A 27,690-nucleotide genomic window follows, 5' to 3' on the forward strand; every position below is an offset into this window, starting at 1 on the left:
GCCTATCATGATCGGTTTAATTTTCAGAGAAAATTATTCCGTCGTCTACATAGACGTAACATATTTTACTGATCTGCTCTCCTAGCACGTCGTCTATGGCTCTCTTAAAAATGCTTCCGGCATTTTTGAAACCGGATGGCAAGCGACAGAATTCATATTTTCCGACGTTTACCGAAAATGACGTTTTTTCGCAGTCTTGTTCCGCTATATAAATTTGATGGTACCCTGATTTTAAATCTAAAATCATGGGGATGCATGGCATTGGATATCGATCGGCAATAGTTCGCTCATTTAGCTTCCTAAAGTCGATTACCAAGCGTTTGTTTTTATTGCCGTTGGCGTCCGTGACTTTTTTGTCTACAACTCATGTTGGGCTGTTATAAGGGGACCTTGATGGCCTAATATATCATCTTTCAATAATTGTTAGATTTCGTTACTTACGAAATCTGCCACTCCCATATGATGTGGGTACAATTGCGAGTTCAATGGTTCGTTGTCTACCGTACGAACTGTGGCGACGACTGAGGTGTTAAAAGCTAATGCCTCGTTGTCGACAGGAATTATGTTTTTTAGTGAGCTCTTAACAATTGGGCGCCGTCACTTCCTCGAGGTGTCGTCGTCCGCCAGCGGAGGGTTGCAAGAGTTCAGAGACAGTCTAGTGGCCGAATCTCTGAAGATTTAGTCCTCCAGGGTTATTCCAAATGCAGGATTACTGGAGTATAAGTTGGTGGCTTGAAGCTCCTAATCGCTGGCCTTGTGGCTCAGCAATAAAAGAATATTATATAAAATGCGGCAAAGCCGGAGTAATGTATTTCAGAAGCAGTGCGTTTGTTGAATGAGTGAACAGAACTGAACTTAACTAGAAGCCACAGCGGCTGGTGCATAAAACTAATCATAATGTAACATTTGCAACAGCAGTCGGCAAGCCGACTAAGCATACGTAATAACGCTGCTCTTGCGACACAGGCAAGGGCTAAAGTTGCCGACGCTGTCCATTTCGATCAGAGCACTGCTCACATAGAATCCGCTTTGTCAGCATCATGCGCGCAACTGTTGGCCAATGTTCTGGTTGACAACAAAGAGTCAAATTGTTGCGCAAGAGGAGCACTCGTTAACTTACATAATAATGTTCAATGATACGAACATACTCATAAAAACACAAATACTAATTAGAAATAGCTCGCGCTACGCGCTCGCTTTCTTAGGATTTAGCCAAAATATGCATTTTTTTTTACTAATTTACTTTTTTTAATGGTTGAAGGGATACAATTAGCATTATTGAAAAAATAAATAATGCAAAACAAATATATTCTCTCTGCTGGAATTGAACCCGCGACCAACGAAACGAACCGCTTCCCATCCCTTTATGACCTGCAGCAATATCAAGAGTTGGTACCTGATGATAAACAAGTAACAGGTTCTAGTCTAGAGGGATACCCTGAACCCTCTTATTCCAACATCAAATGCAGCTCGCGCTACGCGCTCGTTTGCTTTAGTATCAATAAATATAAATTAAAACAAAAAAAAAGTTACCTTGGCTGGGTTCGAACTCGTAACTGGCCGCATTACTTTCAGTCGACTCTACTCAACAGCCACACCAGCCAAAAATATAAAAACATTTTCCTAGGCCGCCTCTACTCAATAGCCACACCAATAACTAAGTCTTAATGAAAAAAAAAACGATTAAAATAGCAGCACAGAAAACAATACAATCGCAATTGCCATGCTGTTGATAGAATTCAAAGCAGACGCGCATGAATGTGTGTGTGTACATGTATACAGAAATTCTTGGAATTTGCGCTTGCTGCCCTTGCTTTATTTAATAACTTCTGTGTTTCTTAACCGATGTTGATGAAATTTCTACATCTTATTGTACTATAATATATTCGTGTATTTTCAAAAAGTTTATTTACTTGATTTATAGCTATGAGGTAGTGGCGGGGAGGTGGCGATAGGTATAAAATGATAGATACTGATATATATATACTATTCTAGAAGCTACATGTCAAGTTTGGTGACTCTAGCTCCTATTATTTACCAAAACTGCTCAAAAAACCGGTTTCGATATAGATTTTTATCGATTACTTGGAAACGGGGCAAGTTATCGAATAACAATCTCGATCTGCGCATGGACTAGGAGGACTTAAAGCAAAGTCCTGCAAGCTTCAAGTCTCTAGCAATTATAGCTCTAGCTCTTATAGGTTCTGAGATCCTTGCGTTCATACATACGGACGGACAGACAGACGGACATGGCTTGGACAACTCGGCTATTGATGCTGATTAAGAATATACATACTTTAGGGGGTCGGAGATGATTCCTTTTACCTGTTACATACATTAGCACAATTACATTATACCCTTTATACCCATTTTCAATGGGTTTAGGGTATAACAAGGGGCTCTAGTCAGGAGCTCCCGACTAGGGAATACCCTGAACCCTCTTCTACCAACACCAAATTCAGCTCGCGCTATGCGCTCGTTTGCTTCAGCAGTAATAAAAAACTCGTAACCGACCTCACTATTTGCAAACGCCTTTAATCAAAAGCCACACCAGCCAAAAAAAAAAATTATTTCTTTGGTATGGTTTGAACTTGCTACAGACCTCACTAATTGCCGCCGCCTACACCCAACAGCCACACCAGTTATTTAGTCTTAATGCGAATAAAACGGATTTAAATTGCAGCCTAAAAAACAATACAACCGCAATTGCCATGCTGTTGATAGAATTCGGTAAAGACGCGTATGAATGTGAGTGTTTGTTCATGTATATAGAAATTCTTGCAATTTTCCCTAGCTGCCGCAAACACGAGACCATCCAAAACACGTTCCAATTGTGTTTTTTAACCGATCTTGATGAAATTTTCAGTAGAGCTTATTGTGCTATAGAATATTTGTATATTCTTAAAAAGACAATTGATTTTGAGATGTAGTTTAAGTTTAGTTTTACCCATTTTCAATGGGTACAGGGTATAGAAATATTTTAGCAACTGACGTGATTACCAGCCGCTTTCTTACTAGCAATACAGATTTAAATAGTCTTAAGATACACCCATACTAGTAAGAAATGCATGAAAAGCCTATATTCCCTAAGATGTATTCAAGTGTAATTAATTATTTAAGACATGCAAAAAAAATAGAAGTCTAAGTTTATATATCTATTAATTCAGTTATTCATTTTAATGTATCAAATTTTTAATATAAATATACAAATATAGAGCAAATCCGGTTTCTACGAACACTCCTCTTGGCTTTTTCGGACACAACGTGCCACTTTGCGCTTGAAATCAGTGTAGGATTCTCTCCATTCCTTGGCAGCATCAACATTTGCTGGGGATTCGTCGTTGGGATCCGCTAACATTGATATCACGGATATCAAAATAGTTTCCACTGTGTGCACCGGCAACCAACGCTCTGATGCTTTTTCGTAGCCCCATTTGTCATCTCCTGGTTCGTGCAAAATCGAAATGCACACATCCCCATTTTTTTCAATATTTGGATGCCAAATTTCCGTAACAAACTTCATTCGAGGTGGGCGCAGAGGGTACTCCTTTGGAAAGTATAAATGCGCTTTGAAGAATCCTCCTTCGCTGTTGATAAAGAACAAAAAAAAAGCTAATCAATAGGTATATACAAATAATATTTACCGGCTATGCCCGGTTCAAGCTTTTTGCATAAAATTTAGAAACGAATTTTCCACATATTTCCCGTACGACAAGCTGAGTCAAGTAATGTTAGTCTTTGTGATTAACGCTATCTCGTCCAATTTTAATGTTATATTTATTTCATATCGAACAACAAACACACGTTATTCAATATTATATTTAAAAGTGTGGCGGCGCAGGTGCAGATAAATTTGGGTATTGTGAATAAATGAATTTATAAGTAGCTGCATATGCTATTGAAGTTGGATTCAAAGTTTTCCGTCCGTGGTGTGAGCTTGGAGCCAAAAAGTAAACTTTCGGTGAATTTTCCCCATGTCTCAACGTTTGACAACGATGTTTGAAAATTAGTTAGTTGTGGGCCCCTATTGAATTGAATGAGTTCGAAAGCATTTAATATGTATTACTCTTGATGATTTTTTCTATTCTTCCAGGCATAGACGGTGTAACTTGCGAGCAGTTTGCACAAGAGCATTATCTTACAATTATATTTATTATTTTTCATTAACTGTTTATTGGTAAATTGTTTTAGTTCAGGATTGAGGTTTCGGAATAGTCGTTGCCTTTTAAGCATGTCCATGTTACACAGTTTGAAATATGCCATATATCAATCGTAATGCGTTTTTGAGTTATAGTCATGATAAATGTCCATAAATTATATTAGTCTCGGAATATGGTAGCCAGGGTACACCTATTATTCTTTCACTGATAAATAGGTGTGTGAATTACAAAATAAGGTTTTCTTTAGTTATATACTATCTTATTTAGTATGTTTAAGTTGAAAAATATTAAAATTAAATTAAAACCAAGCTAGTTTAAAAACGAGAAAGATGGGCTATCTTCGGCATTCCGAAGATTTAATACCCTTGCAGACCTAACCTTTTCATAATGCTCATAGTGCTTTGCCCGTATCTAAGAAGCACGGGAAAAGTAGTTAATGCCGAGTATGGTTAAGATATCTTAAAAAACAAAAAAGTTTTCCATATAACAAATTAATTTTCGACCGATCGTTCCTATGGCAGCTATAGACATAGTAGTCCGATGTAAATATGATTTTGCATAAATGAAGGGAGCATTGTAAAACTAATAAATGCCGAGTTTGGTCAAGATATCTAGAAAAACAAAAAATGTTGCATACAACAACTTAGTTTTCGACTGATCGTTCCTATGGCAGCTATATGATATAGTGTCCGATGTTGATAGGATTTTGTATATATATGGGGAGCATAGTAAAACTAGATGTATCGGAGATGTCTCCTTCTATGCGTTACACATTTCCCGACAACATTACAATAACCTATGCAAGGGTATAACAAGATAAAGTTTTCTAGTAGGGAGTGCTTGGCTAGCGGATGCCCTAATCCAATTGCCGGTGTCGAACTACCTTCAAGAGACCAAACTACGTACCATGGCTCTATACTCCCCACACCCAGAATTTAGCCATAAAAGTAACTATAAAATTAAAGATACTAGATTTGTATATACTATTATAGAAGTTACTTGTCAAATTTGGTGTCTTTATTTTTTAAGTCAAAAGATATTTGAAAAAACCGAATTTTTATAGCGATTTTTATCCATTGCTTGGAAACGGTGATCTACACAAGCTCCTAGTGGGCGGGCAAGACTTAAATTCAAAATCCTTAGATCTTGTAGTGTTTTAGATGGTCGCAATTGTCTACACGAGAGCTTAATTTTCGACCGATCATTTTTATGGCTACTATATGATATGGTGGTACCATGTTGATAAGATTTTAAATATATGTGGCAAAAAGGCGAAACTTATAAATGCCGAGTTTGGTCAAGATATATTGATAAAGAAAAATGTTTTTTATACAAAAACTAAATTTTCGTTCGTTGTTCCTATGGCAGCTGTATGATATAGTGGTCCGATGTCGATCACATATTGCACATATGTAGGGAGCATAACGAAACTTATAAATTTCGAGTTTGAGTGGGTGATAAACAAAAACGTTTCTATACAAGAACACAACTTTCAACCGATTGCTCCTATGTTGAAAATAATTTGCACATATTTTTTGGGGAGTATAGTGAAATTAATAAATGCCGCGTTTGGGTAAATATCTTGACAAGCAAAAAAGTTTTTCATACAAGAAATTCCTTTTCGACTGATTGTTCTTATGGCATCTATATGACATAGTGGTTCGATCCGGCCTGTTCCGATATATGTGCTGGTATCAGTCAACACGATGTCTATAAATCGAGAGACTAGTTAGATAGAAACAAATAGATGGACATTGCTATATCAACTCGACTGTTAATGCTGATCTAGAATATATATATATTTTAAGATCAAAATTTCATGTCAAAATTGGAATACCTTATTCAAGGGTATAAAAATATTATTATTAACATACTAAGTAAAGTCGTCTATATTCCAACTACCAGTGAATCGAAATTACCGATTAGTAAATATTGATAATAAAGTTCTGTAATAACTAAACGCCTTGCAATTTAAAATGGTACCAACATGTTTATTATACTTCTAATAGTTTTGTTGTTACTGGACTTAGAGGGTGATATTCCATAAGTAACACACAATATCGGCCTGAAAACGGGGTGCACGCTCCGTGAAGTTTGCCATTATATAGCGTTTGGCTTAATCTCTATATATGTAAAACTGTTTGTCCTGACTGACTGACTGATTGGTGATCAACGCACAGCCTAAACCGTAAGAGCTAGGAAGCTGAAATTGTCACTGTAGCTACCTTATGTGATGTAGGTGCACGTTAAGACGGGGTTTCGGGAAATTCCACTCGCAAGTGTGGAAAAATCGCGAAAAACGTTTGTATGTAACTTTTTCGTTTACCATCCGATCGGCCCCAAACTTATTTTCAAAGATCTTTGTTCAAATTCATTTGAGGTGTGTTTCACACTTTTCGGAAAACCCATTCCTCCTTGGTGGAAATGGAGGTCAAAGATTTGGTGGAGGACGTTTCGCGCTCAAATTCATTTCCAGTGATTTATATGAAAAATCATTTGAGACGTGCTTCTCACTTTTCGCAGAATTCAAACTTCTTCGGGGGTAATGCGATTTAAAGATTTTTTGGGCAGCGTTTCAAGTTGTGTCCGTTTTGCTTCAAACTTATTTTTAAAGATCTTCATAAGAACTTAATAAGTACGTATTTCAGCGGTTTGGAAAATTCCACCCGCAACAGTGGTAAATTGGCGGGAAAAGGTTGTATGAAAGTTTTTTGTTTACCATCCGATCGGCCCCAAATTCATATTTAAAGATCTATGTTTAAATTCATTTAAGGGGTTTTTCACACTTTTTGAAAAATCCATTCCTTCTTGGTGGAAATGGAGGTCTTTTTTTTTTTTTTTTATAACATTGATTTTATAACATACGTGCCACGGGCAAGGCCGGGTTATACCCGCTAGTGTATCAATAAATATTTAGCAAAACAGACCTCAGAAGTCAAGATTGTTCACTGCGTATGTGATGATGTGAAATTGTGCATTTCATAAAATAATACAGCTTTCAGTCCTGTTGTCAGAATATCCTTTTATAGCTTAACTGTTTTAAATGCAAGGTAATAACTTTCTATGGAAACTTTTCCCAAATGTTTTTTCAAACACGGCAGCTTAACGCACCGGTATCGAAGTTAATGGCTTATGTGTCATTCTAGATCATTAACTTAAATTCGACTTCTATCTTAGGATCGACGAAGGTAATTTGTTTAATCAGTTTTAATCAAGCGATGGGTCAATAAGTTTGTCTATCTGTACACAACAAACACCCTCTTTATATCTCTTTTACGTCCTATTCCTGAGTTTGGCTCTTGTGCGTGGTGCTGATAATATTAAATTAATCAAGACTGAATAAAAAATGGACAGAAACAATTCTTATTATTTGACTTTCGTGGAATAAAATGGGATCCTGGTGTTCGTTGGCCATCGTACTCCAGTAGATTTCTGATGATTAATCTTTATTCTTTAATAATTCGTATAATTACGATAGGTGTAATATTTATTCATAAGTTACTAGGTTGACTAGCCAAATAAACTTGTCTGTCCCTACTAGACTAACACCTAATTATTCACCTTTGTCGATATATTATGTCCAACGAACTATGCCTCTGGGTCCTCTGTGATGATTACAACTTGCAGTACAGGGTATTCTAGTCATAATATTAAGCCTTCTATTCTAAACTATTTAGCAAGTAGTCTTAGTCAATAGTCTCAATTTTGCCTTCGTAATTGCACTTCATGCATTGTGGGCTGCTAAAATGGGGTTAACAACGCTGTGCACCTGCTAAATAGTGCTGTACCCACAGGATACCACCAACAGTCACGAGTCCTGTGGCCTTGCGATCAGCGAAGGATCAAGAGCTAGGTGTTCTGATGGCTGCTTAATCAATTTTTTCTTAGAAGAGCCTATCGGCTGACAGCTGCAGCTGATTGCTAATATTGTTGGCCATGTGTAAGAGAACGATAAGGACATTTAGAATTGTGGTAGCTAGGATAGTAGAAATATCCAAACAGCTTGCAGGCGACCAGAAAGATCTCCGGCACCTTGTGATCAAAACGCTCCTGCTCTTGTATTTTTTTTCGAACGCCATTTGCATTCGATATGATTAGGCTGTCCGCGGTTGTTAACTTATCAATTTTGAGTATAGTGGCTCACGCCCCTGAATGTTGAAAGTGCTCTGGTTTGCATAATCGATCTGAGGTTCAAGGGACTTTTTCTTTTGTCGCTTGAAGACAAGCTGCACACCTAGTAAGCTTAAGTTTGTAGTTGGTTCCCAAACAAATGCAAGGGGTGTTAGCTATAACGTAGTCCACCGATTTTTGTGGTTCAACACATTTAACGCATGTTCCTATTCATAGTTTGAGAATTGTTTCCAGCTGCCTGAAAGGCAGACACAGGTTACGCACTTTCTATGGCCGGCACTATGCTTATAAAAAGATTTATTGGTTATTTAGGGATCATATTCTTAGGGAATATGGAGGTTGAGAACCGAATGCGATTGGGGATTGAGAAGTAAGCGAACCACACGATATGGTTTTATCTTTCCTAAGCTCGTAGCTACGGAATTCAGCATGTATTTGTTCCAATTGGCCAGTCACGGTGCAATAAGCATCATAATTAGGGATGTCAATTCGCCATACAATCTCAGTGATAGCATCGGCTTCAAAGATATTGATAATCTGCAAACCCCCACAACATGCATATGTGAATACCCAGCACACAACATACATATGTGAATACACAGCACACAACATACATATGTGAATACAAAATTTGCGATTGCTTATGGTCAACTCAACAAAACTTAAGAAATTAATTTCTTCGTCAGCCAAAGCCACTGCAATGAATGATAGCACATACACACTGGTGCACAAATATTATTGCATCCACTTTTTGCAGTGTACAATTCTTAAGAATCGGACGAGTGAAAAAGTAGAAATGAGGAATGAAAGATAATAAAAAATAAAACATAAAAAGTGTAAAACAAAAATATTGTCTTCACCGTTTCTTTTTAATTACTAATTCGATTTCGGCTGGTGCAGACTCGTTTAAACAATCGTTTGCATTAAGTATTAAACTACAATGCAGCTTCTTTTTAATTGTTTATGTTTTCCCAAATCTTTTATTAGAAACAAATAATCGGATCTTACGCATTGCGAAATCTATTTTCGATTGAGAACAAATTTAATTTAAATGGCCCTGCCGGATACAAGGTGTACTAGAGGGATTTGAGAAAGGAAGGGATTTCCCAAAAATAAACTTTGGAGGCGGTTCCCTAATGGTCTCGGATGCTTTCTGTGCTGATGGTTGCTGTTTGTAACTGTTTTGTCATGGCATGCATGTTCTCCATATATTTATTTTTATTTATTTATTAATGGACGATAAAAACAAGTGTCTTCCTAAATTAGGAAAATTAAATGCTAAAAGCCTAATTGGAATAACCAAATTTCTAAAAACATCACCGATCGATAGAGGTGTTTTATTTGCCCCTCCGGCCAGCTATGCCCCTTTTCATAGCTAATTTTGTCATAGATGATATTAGAGCCTACAGCTAATAAGTTATTGGAGAAAATAATGTTCTTAAGTACAAATTTAAAATAATCTTAAATTACTATATTATTTCAGAAAATACAATAGGAAACAAGTAAGAGGTTCTAGTCGGGAGTTCCCGACTAGGGGATACCCTGAACCCTCTCATTCCAACACCAAATGCATCTCGCGCAACGCGCACGATTGCTTTAGTAATAAAGAAAAATTAAAAAAAATAAGTTCCCTTGGCAGGGTTCGAACTTACAACTGACGGCAATACTTGCTGCCGCATCTATTCAACAGCCACAACAATAACTAAGTCTTAATGAGAAAAAAACGAATTAAAATAGCAGCTCAGAAAACAATACAATCGCAATTGCAATGCTGCTGATAGAATTCAAAGACGCGCATGAATGTGTGTGTGTACATGTATACAGAAATTCGTGGAATTTGCGCTTGCTACCAGCCAAAGCACCTTTTCTTTAATAACTTCTGTGTTTCTTAACGGATCTTGATGAAATTGAACCTAAAGCTAAAATGTGAAGTCTCTAGCTCTTATAGGTTGTAACATCCTTGCGTTCATACATACGGACGGACATGGCTAGATCCACTCGGCTATTGATGCTGATCACGAATATATATACTTTATGGGGTCGGAGATGCTGCCTTCTGCCTGTTACATACATATGCACAAATACATTATACCCTTTCTACCCATTTTCAATGGGTTTAGGGTATAAAATAAGGAAAGAATTTAAAATACTAGTGTTTAGTATATGAGATAGTGTTGGGACATCATCGCACGCTAAAGATTTGTGCATAGCGTAATCTGTTATACATGTAGGTAGGAAAAGGGTACGATAATTCCTGGTAGGTGTAGACGGACCAAAGAATTGAAGACGCCCTAACAGAAAAGAAGAATCTATGTCACCAACAATTATTTTATGTAGGAAGACAACACCGCAGATTGTTCTACGGTTGGTTAAAGACGGAAGATCAAGAAGAAGCCCGCTGGAGTAAGATGGCAACCGAAGATTGGGGTCCCAATTTAAACCTCGTACGGAAAAAGCAGAAATGTCTTCTGAACTGATTCAATACGATTCTAGCTATTGTTATAATGCGGAGACCAGATGCAAGACCACTGTTCAAGGATAGGGCGAACAAGAAACATGTAGAGAGGTTTGGCTATAAAGGATCGTTAAACTCCTTAGACCAACGTTTAATGAAACCAAGTACACCTTTTGCCTCATTAACGATGGTATCTATATGCAGATGGAGTATTGTCAACTGTATAACTAACAAGATAAGGTGTAGTACGATTAAAGGTCATAAGGATACAATTTTAACAATTTAGATGCAATTGATTGGCCAAACACCAAAGTTGCATAGTGCTCAATTCATCTTCTAGACGAGAATGATGTAGGGGATTAGTATAAAAGTTGAACATCGTCCGCATACATAAGTTCCCGGGCATCTTATATAACAGAGGGAAGATCATTTATAAAAAGAGTAAAGAGTAAAGGTCCAAGATGACTAGCTTGAGGAAAACCAGAAGTAACGTGAACCTGTTTTGAGGTAGTCAGCCTCAGCATTACTCTTTGGGTCCTACCTTTTAAATAAGAGGAAATGCAATGCAAACGAGACGGGGCGAAACTTACTCGATCAAGTTTAAATAGTAATGGATCATGGTGCACAGAGTCAAACGCCTTACTTAAGTCACTGTAAATGACATCAGTTTGCATTTTAGAAAGTAATGTATAATTTACCAAGGTAGTAAATTCAAGCAGATTGGTCGTAGTTGACCGATTCTATTCGAATCCATGTAGAACAGAGGAGACAACTGATTTGCAGAAATAGGCAAATTCGAAGTTATTATTTTATCAAATAATTTCCGCTATCAGTTTTGCAATGCCCCTGTAATATTTTATATTAGACTTTTCACCATTCTTGTGGAGAGGAGTGATATAAGATTCTTTCCAAAGAGATGGAAAGACAGAAAATTCAAGGGATAGATTAAAAAGCTTTAGCAATGGACGAAAAATTGGAGAACTACACTCCTTGAGTAGACAACTAATCATATTGTCGGGCCCAGGAGAGTAGGATTTTAAAGAATTTATAGCAGAAAGGAGAGAGGATTGGGAAATAACAGGAGCAAGTATAGAACCAAAGGATGTAATATTATAAGGGTAAGAATTATTATTAGGACAGACAGAAGAGTAAGTTGATTGGAAAAAATTGGCAAAGGGGTTAGCAGAGTCAGAATCATTGCTAGCTTTACCCATTCCGAGAAAAAAGGAAGATGGCAACCTTGAAGATGTACGCTTTAATGTTAAAAAATTATAAAACCGTCTCGGATTTTGGGAAAATTGTCTTTTGCAACGAGTAAGATAATTCTCATAGCTCTGAGAATTCAGGAAAAATAAGTTCGACTTGACTATGGAATATTTAGCCAAGTCGATACTCGAAACAGGCTTATTAAACTTTTTAAAATATTAAGACTTAATTTTTAAGGTTTGACAGTATGGGTAAGTTAGTAAGCAAGTGAGTTTGGAATACAAACTCTAAGTACAAACTCTACAAAATCTAAGTGGGAGTTCAGGGTGTTAAAAAAATATTAATAGCAATATTCATATCAACTACAAGTAATAAAAAAAAATTAAAAAAAAAAAATTGTTCCCTTGGCAGGGTTCGAACTCGCAACTAACAGCACCACTTGCCGCCGCCACTACTCAAGAGCCACACCAATAATTGAGTTTTAATGGGAAAATAACCAATTAAAATAGCAGCACAGAAAACAATACAATCGCAATTGCAATGCTGTTGATAGAATTCAAAGCAAACGCGCATGAATGCGTGTGTGTACATGTATACAGAAATTCTTGGAATTTGTGCTAGGTGCTGCTAACACGTGCGCACATAACTTTTGTGTTTCTTAACCGATCTTATTGAAATTTTCGACAGTACATCTTATTGTAGAATAGAATATTTGTTTCAAAAAGTCAATTGCATATAAATCGTGTCTTAAATTGATGGGCAATTCAAGTTGGATAATTAACTTGATTTGTAGCTTTGTGGTGGTGGTGGGGAGGTGTCGATTGGTATAAAATGAAAGATACTTGATATATGTATACTATTCTAGAAGTTACATGTCAAGTTTGACTCTAGCTCATATTATTTGCCGATATTGCTCAAAAAACAGGATTTCGATATCGATTTTTATCGATTACTTGGAAACTGAGCAAGTTATCGAATATCGGAAACAAACTCGATCTGCGCGTGCACTAGGAGGACCTACAGCTAAAATTTCTAAAGTAGGATGATAAACAAATTCAATCAGTTTTCTATTGGGTTCATATAATTCTTCCAAGTATCCTCCTTTACCTCTTCTGAAGATGTATGTACTTTAGAGGTTGCAATGCTCAATTGGAATCCTCTTATTTCTCATTCACCAGCTACCAACAAGCCCCGCGTTGCTTTCGCAAAGGAAACTATTCCTGTCTTAATCAACGTATTCATGCAACCGGTTAGTCTCTTTTTATATAACTCAGTTGACTTACATTAATCACACCCTGAACTCCCACTTAGATGTTTGTATTCCAAAATCAATTACTTCTTCAAAGCCACCCCTTCCAGACTGTCAAACCTTAAAAATTATGACTAAATATTTTAAAAAGTTTAATAAGCCTGTTTCGAGTATCGACTTGGCTAAATATTCCATAGTCAAGTCGAACTTATTTTTCCTGAATTCTCAGAGCTATGAGAATTATCTTACTCGTTGCAAAAGACAATTTTCCCAAAATCCGAGACGGTTTTATAATTTTTTAACATTAAAGCGTACATCTTCAAGGTTGCCATCTTCCTTTTTTCTCGGAATGGGTAAAGCTAGCAATGATTCTGACTCTGCTAACCCCTTTGCCAATTTTTTCCAATCGACTTACTCTTCTGTCTGTCCTAATAATAATTCTTACCCTTATAATATTCTTCCTTTGGTTCTATACTTGCTCCAATTATTTCCCAATCCTCTCTCCTTTCTGCTATAAATTCTTTAAAATCTTACTCTCCTGTTCCTGACAATATGCCTAGTTGACAACTCAAGGAGTGCAGTTCTCCCTTTCTTCGTCTATTGCTTAAGCTTTTTAATCTATTCCTTAAATCTTCTGTCTACAACTTTTTGGTGAGAATCTTATGGAATAATAATTCCTCTCCACAAGAAAGGTGGAAAGTCTAATATAAAAAATTACAGGGGCATTGCAAAACTGTCGGAATTGTGGATATTATTTGAAAAAATAATAACTTTGCTTACTTCTGCAATCATGTTGTCTCCCCTGTTCAACATGGATTCGTAAAGGATCTGTCAACTACGGCCAATCTGCTTGAATTAACTTCCTTGGTAAATTATGCATTACTTTCTAAAATGCAAACTGATGTCATTTACACTGACTTAAGTAAGGCGTTTGATTCTGTGCACCATAATCTTTTACTCCACAAGCTTGACCGTTTAAGTTTCCCTCCGTCTCTTTGGCTTCTTTGGATTTCTTCTTATTTAAAAGGTAGGACCCAAACAGGGCTGAGGCTGACTTCCTCAAAAAAAAAAAATAATGATTAGTTTAAGTTTTAAGCTCAGGTCCATGATTGTATACATTTTTTTTGTTTTGAAATTACGAAATTATTATTTAATGTGTAAACACGACAATAAGTATGTTGCCCAATTTTCTCTCACGAAGTTAAAACTGAAAATATTTTCACAGAATTACCTGGAATAAAGAACGCTTGAAATTTAAGATTTTTTAAAATTAATCCATTACTAATGTAAATAATGATTATATTATGTAATCACTTCTTTATGGCTTATACAGAGTAGTGAATGATGTAGCGCTTTAACGCTTTGGGTAAAGGATTGATGATATAGCGCTTTAACGGTTTGAGTACATTATTGACAGGCCTCGAATTTTGCCTTGGACCTTTTTAATATTTTTCAAAATATAATTATATCCAAATTTCCAAACAGAACGAATCAGAAAAAAAGTAAGCAAATGAAAAAAAATCTATTGATTTGAAAGGGCAGCATGCCATTTTGATGTGCTGGAGTTGGATGTTTTTTTTTTATATTTTATGATCAAATTAAGAATTATAGTCAAATTTAAATAAACATTAATTACAATTTTTGCTGAAGGTGAAGCTAAGGCCACTAAAGGTGATTGCAAACAAAAAATCAATGCTCTCCTTGGAAGTGAAATGCTTTTATTTTAATGTATGTAATATAAATATGTTGACTGTAATAAACCTACTAAAGTGTGTCTGGTGGTCCAATTATGAGGACTTCCCAACGGAATATATCATTTTCATCAATTAATCCAGCTGAGAAACCTTCTACAGGGTTTTTATTTAGTTCTGAAATAAAGAAATGGTAAGAATTTTGTATATTAAATAAAGTCTCATTTAATAATTAAATAAAGTCTCTCTCCCATTCAGGGCATAAAAATGAAGTTATTTTTTTTTGCTTTTTGTTAAGGAAATATACTTTGGATAATGATAAATAATTTAAGATTGATATATAAGATAATTCGGTATATAAGTTTAAAAAAACATACAGACAAAGCAAAAAAAAATAACTTCATTTTTATGCCCTGAATGGGCAAATGGGTAAAAGGGGTATAATGTATTGGTGCAAATGCATGTAACAAGCAAAAGGAAGCATCTCCGACCTAAGAAAGTATATATATTCTTGAACAGCATCAATAGCCGAGTCGATCTAGCCATGTCCGTCTGTCTGTCCGTCCGTATGTATGAACGCAGGAATCTTAGAACCTATGAGCTAGAAAATTTTAGCTGTAGGTCCTCCTAGTGCCCGCGCAGATCGAGTTTGTTTCCGATATTCGAAAACTCGCCCCGATTTCAAGTAATCGATAGGAATCGATATCGAAATCCTGTTTTTTGAGCAATTTTGGTAAATAATAAGAGCTAGAGTCACCAAACTTGATATGTTGCTTCTAGAATAGTATACATATATCAGAATCTTTCATTTTATACCCATCACCACCTCCCCGCTCGCACCAAAAGATACTAAATCAAGTAAATAAACCAATTTACATATGCTGCCCACCAATATAAGCCACAATTAAAATTCAATTATGAGAATACACTAATATTTTTAAATACAATAAGATCTACTGATGAAAATTACATCAAGATCGGGTAAGAAACACAAAAAAAAATGTGTTTCGGCTTCCCACGTGTTTGCGGCAGCTAGCGCAAATTGCAAGAATTTCTGCATACACACATTCATGCGCGTCTTCTTTGAATTCTATCAACAGCATCGCAATTGCGATTGCATTGTTTTCAATGCTGCTATTTTCATTTTTTTTTTTCTCATTAAGACTCAATTATTGGTGTGGCTGTTGGGTAGAGGCGTCGGCGGTAGTGCGGTCTGCTTCGAGTTCGAGACCTACCGATGGAATTTTTTTTTTTTTTAGGCTGGTATAGCTGTTGAGTAGATGCGGCGGCAGGTAGTGCGGTTAGTTGCGAGTTTTAACCCTGCCAAGAAAACGTTTTTTTTTAATTTATCTCCATTACTAAAGCAAACAAGCACGTAACGCGAGCTGCACTTGGTGTTGGAAGAAGAGGGTTCAGGGTATCCTCTTGTCGGGAGTAATTTAAAAGTTGTTTATATCCTTCAGTAATCACTATATGTATCTCTGTTAAAGTCTCTCGAACGGCCAAATTGTAAGTGGAAGCTGATATTTTGAATGCACGGGATGAAGGTACGTGTTAAGACGGGGGTTTGGGAAAATCAACCCGCAGGTATGGAAAAATCGCGAAGAACTGTTCTAAGACACGGTATTGTTAATATCAAACTTATTTTCAAAACTTTTTATTCAAATTCGTTCAAGTATTGCACATTATTTCTAAAAACCACACTTTAGTGGAAATAGGGATGCAGGCCTTGAATACAGATGTTTTGGATTCAAACTCATATCCAAGGAAAATTGATTTTAGACGTGTTTCATATAATTCGCAGTTTTAATTTTGTCCGATAAAATTCAAATTTAATGAGTGTGGAAAATCGGCACAAAACAGTTGTTTTTTATTTCCCATCAAATCGGCTTCAAAATCAAATATTTTTGTAACAACTCATTTGATACCTATATCAAACTTATTTTTAGACATCAATGTAAAATGTAGCTTGAGACGAGGCTAAAGTAAAATTTTCTATAGCTGAAATATGGCTATTAAACGGGAAACTATTGCAACCGATTTGCCTACGGAACCTGACACCGGCATGCCAGCGCTATAATAAAAAAGAAGGCCTTGAAAAACCTAAGCAACTTAAAAACAAGCAAGCAACTAATAAATAAAAAAAACTACTACTAAAGCCACACACCGCGCCAGCCACCAACAGCATCAGTAAAGTACTCGTTTGCCTTGGCTTATGATAGATACAAGCGCCTCCAAAAATTATGTTGAACTACTTTTGGTACTGGAAGACTTTGTGCATGTTGACAACCCATTCCAAATGGACCGATACTCGATTCTCTTATTACACGTAGAAACTTTTTTACTTTCGAAAGCCCATTAAGAATTTGACGGCATAATTGGCCCAGAATGATTGAAGCGAGTAAACGCAAAATTAAACAATCAAGCTTTAGATCCGATCAATTCACTAATCGTGATATGTGAATTTCATTCAAACTACATTAATACAATTAGAATTTGATGGTTGAGGCAATTGAGGACGTAATTAGTCTTCAGTCTATAATATAAATAATATTACTACTATCCAGACATATGGCCAACCGGTATACTCCAAGATGTATCTGAATGTGTCAACGCAAAAGTTAAACAACTTCTAGCGAGTAGTATAATAAGACCATCCAAACCGACTTATAACAGCCCACATCAACAAAAAGAAAGTCGAATGAGGTCACAAATTCAAATGCTGCCACAGTGCTCAGCAAAGACTTGCTCTTTTTTTTTAAGCAATACATTACGAAGTGCCGAAGAGTGTACGAAGAAACAGCAGCCCAAAACAACAGGCCCCAAATGGAAGGAAAACTGCCTAGACGAGGAAACCTATACGGATTCCCATGCTCAATGGACATGGATCACGAAGTCAGCTCGGATGCGAGCGACTTATCCATGCCCAGAAGGAAGCCAAAAAGAAAAGGAGCACCTTCCTACAGGTGGCCAATCCAGGAACCCTCGGGATACAAGCCAATCTGCCTACTGGGCACGGCGGAAAAGGTCCTGGAGAGGATCGTGTACAACCGACTACTGAGTGTCGTTAAAGAGAAAAAGGCCCTGTCCAAACAGCGATATAGATTAGATAGAAGGAAAGGTCGAAGCAAATAACTTTGAACATCCGCTTTAACTCAACCGCCAACCCCCACCCACCCCCTTTATCATATATTATATATTATACGCGCACCTTCATACTATATCTTATAACTTTACAGTTAAGCCAAAAAAATCCCAAGTGTGAAAATAGATTTGTATCGATATTTTCGTAAAAGAAAAACTATGTTAATGGATGGTATAAGAGAATTCAATTGCAAGCCTCTAACTATTTTTATAGGTTTTGAGATCGATTCGTTCATCTCACAAGGCTCGACTCATCTTGCAATCCTAATCAAAAATAGATACACTTTATGGGGTCAGAGATGCTTCCTTTCCAGTTTAATGGATTCAATGTATTAAAACAGTTGATTGAACAGAGTTGCAATGCTAAGAGTTGCAACACACAATTTGTACTATAAATTTGCAAATTTTCGACGCGTTCCTTGACATAATAGACCTAATAGTGATCAGACCCGATTGAAAGCAACATATATCTCTATATATAAAACTGTTTGTCCTGACTGACTGACTGACTGATTGGTGATCAACGCACAGCCCAAACCGTAAGAGCTAGGAAGCTGAAATTTTCACTGTAGCTACCTTATGTGACGTAGGTGCACGCTAAGACGGGGTTTCGGGAAATTCCACCCGCAAGTGTGGCAAAATCGCGAAAAACGTTTGTATGTAACTTTTTTGTTTACCATCCGATTTGCTTCAAACTTATTTTCAAAGCTCTCAAAAAGAACTTAATAGATACGTATTTCAGCGATTTGGGAAATTCCACCCGCAATAGTGGTAAATTGGCGGAAAACGGTTGTATGAAAGTTTTTTGTTTACCATCCGATCGGCCCCAAACTTATTTTCAAAGATCTTTGTTCAAATTCATTTAAGGGGTGTTTCACACTTTTCGAAAAATACGTTCCTCCTTGGTCTTTCAGCGATTTGGGAAATTCCACTTGCAACAGTGGTAAATTGGTGGAAAACGTTTGTATGAAAGTTATTTGTTTACCGTCCGCTCAGTTTCAAAATCATTTCAAATTTTTTTGAGAACATTGATTTTATAACATACGTGCCACGGGCAAGGCCGGGTTATACCCGCTAGTACATAGATATGATACTTCTACTGTTTCGTAATGGTGTTGGTTAATAAGATTATAATGATTTTGTGCAAATAAATGTAACAGGCAGAAAGCAGCATATCTGACCCCATAAAGAATAAATATTCTTGATTAGCATCAATAGTCCAGTCGATCGAGCAATGTCCGTCTGTCTTTCTGTCCATCCGTATATATGAACGCATCGATCTCAGAACCTATAAGAGCTAGAGTGTTTGTTTCCGATGTTCCTAACACAATTTTGATCATATGAATCGGTTTGACCACGATATCTAAGGCAAACCAGGCTTTCATACAAGAAATCAATTATCGATCGATCATTCCTTGGAAGAAATGCTGAAGGCTCCACCATTTTTTGAGGATGCAATGCGTACAATGAGTTGGGTGAAATGGTTCCAATTACCGGCTCGATAAACCAAGGACAATATTTGATGACCCTCAATAATAATGCTTTTGTTTCTCGACGACTTGCGAATCATTACAAAAAATTAATGATATCCAAAAACAAAAAAAAACACCGAACTTAAAAGTTATCGAAAGTGTGGTCTCTTATTTGACATAAACCAATCAAGAAACTATCAATCCAAAGTCACTTCTCTTTCAAACGAGACACCCTCAAACATCCCTTTAAATTTAATGAGCTTTGTTCATAGACGACTTTAAGGGGGGGGGGGCTAAAAATTTAATAACTTCGTCCGAGTGCGCTTCGTCGAGCGCTCTGCCGTGCATCGCTAATATATTTGAGTTTAAAAAAGTAATAATAAAGACCAAAAACGGCCACATTTTAATATATTTGGAAAAATTACAGGTGTTTCCCGAATCATATCGATACGGTTATGCAGCTGATACTGAAACTGTTAGACAAAATTTATTCCAATTTCTGGACAATACAAGACCTATGTATTCGCCCGGTCAATTGTCATAGTTGCAGCCCAATTAGAAACTATGTTTTTATACCCTTGCAGAGGGTATTATAATTTTGTCGTGAAATGTGTAAGGCATAGAAGGAGACATCTCCGACCCCATAAAGTATATATATTCTTGATCAGTATCAACAGCCGAGTTGATATAGCCATATCCGTCTGTCCGTCTGTCTGTTTCTATGCGAACTAGTCTCTCAGTTTTAAAGCTATCTTTATGAAACTTTGCAGAATTCCCTCTTTCTGTTGCACGCAGTTCATATGTCAAAACCAGCTGAATCGGACCACTATATCATATAGCTGCCATAGGAACAATCGGTCGAAAAGTAGGTTCTTGTATGAAAAACATTTTTGTTTATAAAGTTATCTTGACTAAACTCGGTGTTTATTAGTTTTACTACGCTCCCCATATTTATGCAAAATCCTATTAAGATCGGACAACTATATCATATAGCTGCCATAGGAACGATCGGTCGAAAATTATGCTGTTGTATGGAAAATTTTTATGATTTTCAAGATATCTTGACCAAACTCGTTATTTATTAGTTTTACTAAGCTCCCCATATATATGCAAAATCCTATTAAGATCGGACAACTATATCATATAGCTGCCATAGGTCGAAAATTAAGTTTTTGTATGGAACATTGTTATGTGTTTCAAGATATCTTGACCAAACTCGGTATTTATTAGTTTTACTACGCTCCCCATATATATGCAAAATCCTATTAAGATCGGACAACTATATCATATAGTTGCCATAGGTACGATCGGTCGAAAATTATGCTGTTGTATGGAATTTTATTTTGTTTTTCAAGATATCTTGACCAATCTCGGCATTTATTAGTTTTACTATGCTCCCTCCACTTATGCAAAATCTTATTCACATCGGGCTACTATATCATATAGCTGCCATAGGAACGATCGGTCGAAAATTAAGTTGTTGTATGGAAACCTGTTTTGTTTTTCAAGATATCTTAACCATACTCGGCATTAACTATTTTCCCTGTGCTTCTTAGATACGGGCAAAGCACTATGAGCATTTTGAAAAGGTTGGGCAAGGGTATTAAATCTTCGGCGTGCCGAAGATAGCACTTCTTTCTCGTTTATATCTTTACTAGCGGGTATAACCCGGCCTTGCCCGTGTCACGTATGTTATAAAATCAATGTTCTCAAACAAATTTGAAATGATTTTGAAACTGATCGGACGGTAAACAAATAACGTTTTCCGCCAATTTACTACTGTTGTGAGTGGAATTTCCCTAATCGCTGAAACACGTACTCATTACATTCTTATGTAGGGCTTTGAAAATAAGTTTGAAGCAAATCGGACACAACTTAAAACATCGCCCAAAAAATCTTTAAATCGCATTCCCCCCGAAGAAGTTTGAATTCTGCGAAAAGTGTGAAACACGTATCAAATGATTTTTCTTATAGATCTCTCGAAATGAATTTAAGCGCGAAACGTCACCCACCAAATCTTTGACCTCCATTTCCACCAAGGAGGAACGGATTTTTCGAAAAGTGTGAAACACCCCTCAAATGAATTTGAACAAAGATCTTTGAAATTAAGTTTGAGGCCGATCGGATGGTAAACAAAAAAGTTACATACAAACGTTTTTCGCGATTTTTCCACACTTTCGGGTGGAATTTCCCGAAACCCCGTCTTAACGTGCACCTACATCACATAAGGTAGCTACAGTGAAAATTTCAGCTTCCTAGCTCTTACGGTTTGGGCTGTGCGTTGATCACCAATCAGTCAGTCAGTCAGTCAGTCAGGACAAACAGTTTTATATATAGAGATAACTGAATTTGTCTTTGTGAATAATAAAAAATTAAATAACCAAATATAAATATTGATAATTGCTGTTGCATTTGAGCCCGCGAACTCTCGCTTGTGGAAGCTTTAGTCACAAAGGCTTATGATGTCACGTCTGTACACGCTTTTATGGCTACATTATATTTGACTTTTTCAGTAAAAACTTTGTTTGCCAGCTTTTACAATTTAGGCTGTCAGTTGGTCACCGTTCAGTGGATTGTTCAGTAAACATTAATTTTTCAATTATACTCACTTGTCAACCTATGTAAGTTATAACTCTTAAAGGTCTTATTTAATAAAGTGCATTGAATTATTTTAAAGTTTACACAGTCAATATAAAATAAAAACAGAGAAAAGGGTTTAATACCCTATAGAACCGTACACAAATTACAAGGCTTTAAGCCGATTTTAAAGGAGGTGGCAGTGTATATTATATAAAACATTATATGTCGGGAAACCTTAATTATTAATAGAAATTAATGAGTACTACAAATATAACATACGAAAACAGAGTAACACAATTTTATAGTACGCACCTACCAAGGGCGTTTGCATCCATTTAGTTTAAAATGAACGTAGATTTAAGCTTATTGATTTCTGCAATGTGCTCAAGTAGCAACAAAAATCCCTATGTGTAAAATTGTTTGCCCTGACTGACTGATTAGTGATCAACTCGCAGCCCAAACCATAAGAACTAGGAAGCAGAAATTTCTACTTAAGTTATCTTATGTAATTGAGGTGCACACTAATACACGGTTTTGGGAAATTCCAACCGTAAGTGTGGAAAAAACTTTTGTGGGAAATTGTTTGGTTTACCATCCAATTGCCTTAAACGCATTTCCTCGGTGGAAAATACGATTCAAAGACTTAGTTTCGTCCGATCGGCATTTCAGCATATTCGAAAATTCCATGTGCACCTGTGGCTGAAAACAGAGGGTTTTTGTTTACCCTCCGATTGGCTTTAAGATCATTTTCGAGGATCTAGGTGAAAATTAATTACAAACGTGTTTAACAATTTTTGCAAAATCCCCCTCTTGGATGATAAATGCGGGTAAAATATTATAGGGGGAATTTTTAAGTTGTGTGCGATATGCTTCAAACTTATTTTCACAGCACTACATAAAAATTAAATTAATACGTGTTTCAGCTTTTTTGGAATTATCACCCGAAACTATGGAAACTAAACTATACTTTAAACTTATTTTCAATGATCTTTGTAAAAATTTAATTTATATTGGTTCGCAAAATCACCGTTCTTGGATGGAAAGTACGGGTCAAAGCTTTATTGAACGAAAGTTTTTTTTCTGCTTCTGTTGTGAAAAGACTCCCATGGGCGGACAACATTGGTTCAAGATAGAACGGGCAGATTAAAACTATTGACGGTCTGATACCGGATAAAAAAGTTATGTATATTAAGAATTTTAAGCATAAAACTTGCCATGGCTACTGTATATACTATACATATATTTTATACTACAAATTATATTTATACACATGTAAACAATTGAATGTTTTTTTTTATGTTGAGCTAATAAATTTGGTTACTTTTTGGGAGGTATGGGCATGGAGGGTTTGATATTTGGTAAACCGTCGCCTTAGAAGTGTTAAAGATGTGAGGCATTTTCCTCGTACCGCACGTATCAACTGTACGCAATTCACTTTGATGTAATTGTCTTAACTGCATATGCTGAGTACACATTTTTTTTATAAATGAAGCTGTAACCTTCATTACTACAAGACCAAAATTCTCCGGCATCATATTTCTTTTTTAAATAACAGAATTGATAAACAAAAAAAAAAAAAATTAAACAAAAAGGCTAACTGCCTGGATGCATGTTTTCTAAATGTTTAATTAATTGATTAATATACTATACTTCAATGTTAATTGTTTTTGTCTCTTGGTGGTAATGCCCCGAAGACCGTTGCCGATGCGCAGCCGAAATATACCGATGAAATTCAAACAAAATTGTGTTCCTTTTTCGTTTTAAATAAAAACTCCCGTACGTCAAGCCAACCAAACAAATATTTCTACAAGATGCTCTAGTCGGGTATTCCCGACTAGGGGATACCATGCACCCTCTTCTACCAATACCAAATGCAGCTCGCGCTACGCGCTCGTTTCTTTTAGCAGTAATAAAGATAAATTAAAAAAAAAACAATAGTTCCCTTGGTAGGGGTCGAACTCGCAACAGACCACACAACGGATTGAAATATCAGCACAGAAAACAATACAATCGCAATTGCAATGCTGTTGATAGAATTAAATAAACAGGCGCATTAATAAGTGTGTGTAAATGTATACAAAAATTCATGCAATTTGCGGTAACTGCCCCAAACTTGTGGCCAGCCAAAACACGTTTTCTTTAATAACTTCTGTGTTTCTTTACCGATCTTTTTTCAAACTTAGATCTTATCGTGCCATAGAATATTTGTATAGTCTCAAAAATGGGCAATACAAGTTGGTTTATTATCTTGATTTATAGCTATGTGGTGGTAGCGGGGAGGTGGCGATAGTTATAAATTGTATATATGTATATACTATTCTAGAAGCTACGTTAAGTTTGGTGACTTAAGCTCTAAAAAACTACGGGATTTGCTCAAAAACAGAATTCCGATATCGATTTTGATTGATTGTCGATAACGGAGCAAATTATCGAATATCGGAAACAAACTGCGCGGGCACTAGGAGGATTTACATTCCAAATTTCAAGTCTCCAGCTAATAAAGGTTCTGGGACAGACAGACGGACATTACTAGATCGACTCGGTTATTGATACTGACCAAGAGTATATATACATTATGAACTTGGAGATGCTTCCTTCTTCTAACCTTTGTTAATGGGTTTATGGTATAAAAATGGAATGGTCGCCAAAACCAGTTATATTTAAAAAACGTGTTTGGATTTATCGATTGTGGATGCAAACGCCAACTGCAGTGGCAGCAGAAAAGCACTAATGTCTCAGGTCGACGCATACACACAGCCGTACATGGCTATATCTTGTCAGCTTGTTGTTGTGACGGTAGACGAAACCGTAAGTATCATATATATATCATATATTACATATAACAATATGCTTCTAATTTTATTTGGTCGAAGCATATGTATTTCTTATGTGATCAAAGATATCCCTTTTGCCTATTACATATGCATGTAAAAACAAGTAAAAGGTTCTATTCGGGATCTCCCGACTAGGAAATACCCTGAACCCTCTTATTCCAACAGCAAATGCAGCTTAGTAGTAATAAAGATAAATTTAAAAAAAAACGTTCTCTTGGCAGGGCTCGAACTCGCCACTAACCGCACCACTTGAAGCCGCCTCTACTCACCAGCCACACCAATAATTAAGTCTTAATGAGAAAAAAATGAATTTAAAATAGCAGCACACAAAACAATACAATCGCAATTGCAATGATGTTGATAGAATTCAAAGCAGAGGCGCATGAATGTATGTGTGTACATGTATACAGAAATTCTTGGAATTTGCGCATGCTGTTGCACGTGTTGGCAGGCCAAAACACATTTTCTTTCGTGTTTCTTAACCGATCTTGATGAAATTTTCAGTAGTAGATCTTATTGTACTATAAAATATTCGTGTATTCTCAAAATGACAATTGCATTTAAATTGTGGCTTAATTAGGTAGGTAATACAAGTTGGCTTACTAACATGATTTATAGCTTTGTGGTGGTAGCGGGGAGGTGGCGATAGATATAAAATTAAAGACGCTTGATATATATATATACTATTCTATATACTATTATTGAATATCGGAAACAAACTCGATCTACGCATGGACTAGGAGGACCTACAGCTAAAATTTCAAGTCTCTAGTTCTTATAGGTTCTGAGATCCTTGCGTTCATACATACGGACAGATAGACGGACATGGCGAAATCGACTCGGCTGTTGATTCTGATCAAGAATATATACACTTTATAGAGTCGCAGATGCTTCCTTCTGCCTGTTAAATACATTTACACAAAAACATTATACCCTTTTTACCCATTTTTAATAGGTTCAGGGTATAATTATATTAAAACACACTGCCAAAAACGAGATAAATACGTGTTGGCTTATTCATGTGTACGTATGTATGTATACAAATCGTCACCAATTAAAACCCTTCAAAAATGTAAATATATGCCCAAACTATATATATATATATATGTATATATGTATAGGAAACTAAGTACATACGTATATATACTGGAATACATTAATATTAGACACAAAACGTAAAATTTCATTGTTCATCAACCAACCTAATAAATACATCGGAGCTACTGATGAATCCATTCATATTTACATGTGCTCGTGTATTAGCACTGGTGGTTCAGGTAATAATTTTCACCACCAACAATAACAAAAATACTAAGTACATAAAAAAATGGATGCTACAGCCAAGACAAGACCTGAACTATATATATATTTATATACATATATATAATAGATTTGTACAATGTATTTAAGTAGACATGTATTTATACAAATTTTCTCCCATACATGTGTTTAAACATGCACATACATATGTATAAATACTTGCAAATGGCGCTAATATCACTGATGTTCTTCCATATGTATACACATAAATTCGTATATACATGTATAGTTAGGCATGTTAAACGTACCTGCCAATTGTTTCTTCAATAGCAATGATGATTGAAGTTCAGACATTTTTTACGTTGTCTGAATTATTTTATTAATATAATTCACACTTAGGTTACACAATTTACTAACCGCGGCTAAATTTTAAGAATATTTTATTTATTTGATACGAACGCTGATAATACACTTTTACTCATTCTTCACAAACCAAGCAAAGTATTTAACTAGGGCAAAATTAAATGTATTTAGAACCAAAAGATGTTATATGAACTAGTTCAGGAAACGGTGGAAATGAAATATGTTTTCAATTATGCATAAGTTTCCACGCACTTCATTCTGTAAATTACTACCTGTTTAAGATGTACATGCAACAATATTTTGGCAAAAATCACTGCCTTATGTATGACATAGCAGTAGCAGGTCAGCATCTTTGAATGTAGGAACAGGAAAGCTTATTATTTTGTTTTATATAATTATTTTTTATAGGTTTATAAATTTTTACCGATACACGATTTAAATTACTGCATTAGGGACTGACCATTTTAAATAAGATATTGAACTAAATAAAATTATATGTTTTGATCTATTAAACCTTATTCTAAACTAAACAATATCACAATTTAAAATGTTATATATTATCTCTGTATATATAACCTCTGTATATAAAACTTCGTACTCTTCGGGAAATTCCACCCGCAAGTCTGGCAAATCGCGATAAACGTTTGTATGAAACTTTTTTGTTTACCATCCGATATGCCTTAAACTCAATTTCAAAAATTTTTGTTCTAATTCATTTGAGCGGGGTTTCACACTTTTAGGAAAATCCTTTCCTCCTTGGTGGAAATGGAGGTCAAAGATTTGGCGGGTGACGTTTCGCCCTCAAATTCATATCCAAGAATCTATATGAAAAATCATTTGAGACGTTTTTCACATTTTTCGCAAAATCAAAGCTTCCTCGGTGAAGTCTTAAGTTTTTTCCGATTTGATTTAAACTTATTTTCAAAGCTTTACATAGGAACTCAATGTATACGTGTTTAAGCGATTTGGGGAATTCCACCCAAAACTGTGGTTATTTAGCGAAAAACGTTTGTGTGACACTTTTTTGTTTGCCATCCGATCGGTCTCAAACTCATTTTCATACTGCACGCAGCCGTCTATGATGTCTCTGTTGGTTTCTTGAATAAACATTCTCCCCCAGTTGGCAGGCTTTCATCATCATCCGT

At 36.0% G+C, this 27,690-nt stretch overlaps 1 protein-coding gene and 1 long non-coding RNA gene across 2 annotated transcripts; both read right to left on the reverse strand.

The window, feature by feature from the left end:
• Window positions 1–3,146: 3,146 nt before the first annotated feature.
• Window positions 3,147–26,665, reverse strand: LOC135428644 (ubiquitin-conjugating enzyme E2 G1). The gene is made up of 3 exons (XM_064682721.1): window positions 26,491–26,665; window positions 14,967–15,069; window positions 3,147–3,587 (listed from the first exon to the last, which is right to left on the reverse strand). Exons 1-3 carry the CDS (start codon window positions 26,534–26,536, stop codon window positions 3,230–3,232), a joined length of 507 nt encoding a protein of 168 aa, XP_064538791.1. The 5' UTR covers window positions 26,537–26,665; the 3' UTR covers window positions 3,147–3,229.
• LOC135428646 (uncharacterized) lies at window positions 13,656–14,922 on the reverse strand. The gene is made up of 3 exons (XR_010436287.1): window positions 14,319–14,922; window positions 14,147–14,255; window positions 13,656–14,087 (listed from the first exon to the last, which is right to left on the reverse strand). It is a non-coding gene; the product is annotated as an uncharacterized LOC135428646 (long non-coding RNA).
• Window positions 26,666–27,690: the final 1,025 nt, after the last annotated feature.

Source organism: Drosophila montana, unplaced genomic scaffold, assembly GCF_035044405.1.
Source record: "Drosophila montana isolate Dmon_TW-CO22-7 unplaced genomic scaffold, ASM3504440v1 contig_2491_1, whole genome shotgun sequence".
NCBI classification, from domain to species: domain Eukaryota; kingdom Metazoa; phylum Arthropoda; class Insecta; order Diptera; family Drosophilidae; genus Drosophila; species Drosophila montana.

Excerpts from the sequence above, each read along its gene's own strand:
- LOC135428644 (XM_064682721.1), bottom strand. The coding sequence starts at position 26,536 with ATGTCTGAACTTCAATCATCATTGCTATTGAAGAAACAATTGGCAG. Across the intron at positions 15,070-26,490 it reads ATTGAAGAAACAATTGGCAG|AACTAAATAAAAACCCTGTA; the intron begins GTACGTTTAACA and ends TCTTTATTTCAG. Across the intron at positions 3,588-14,966 it reads GGACCACCAGACACACTTTA|CGAAGGAGGATTCTTCAAAG; the intron begins GTAGGTTTATTA and ends CTTTATCAACAG.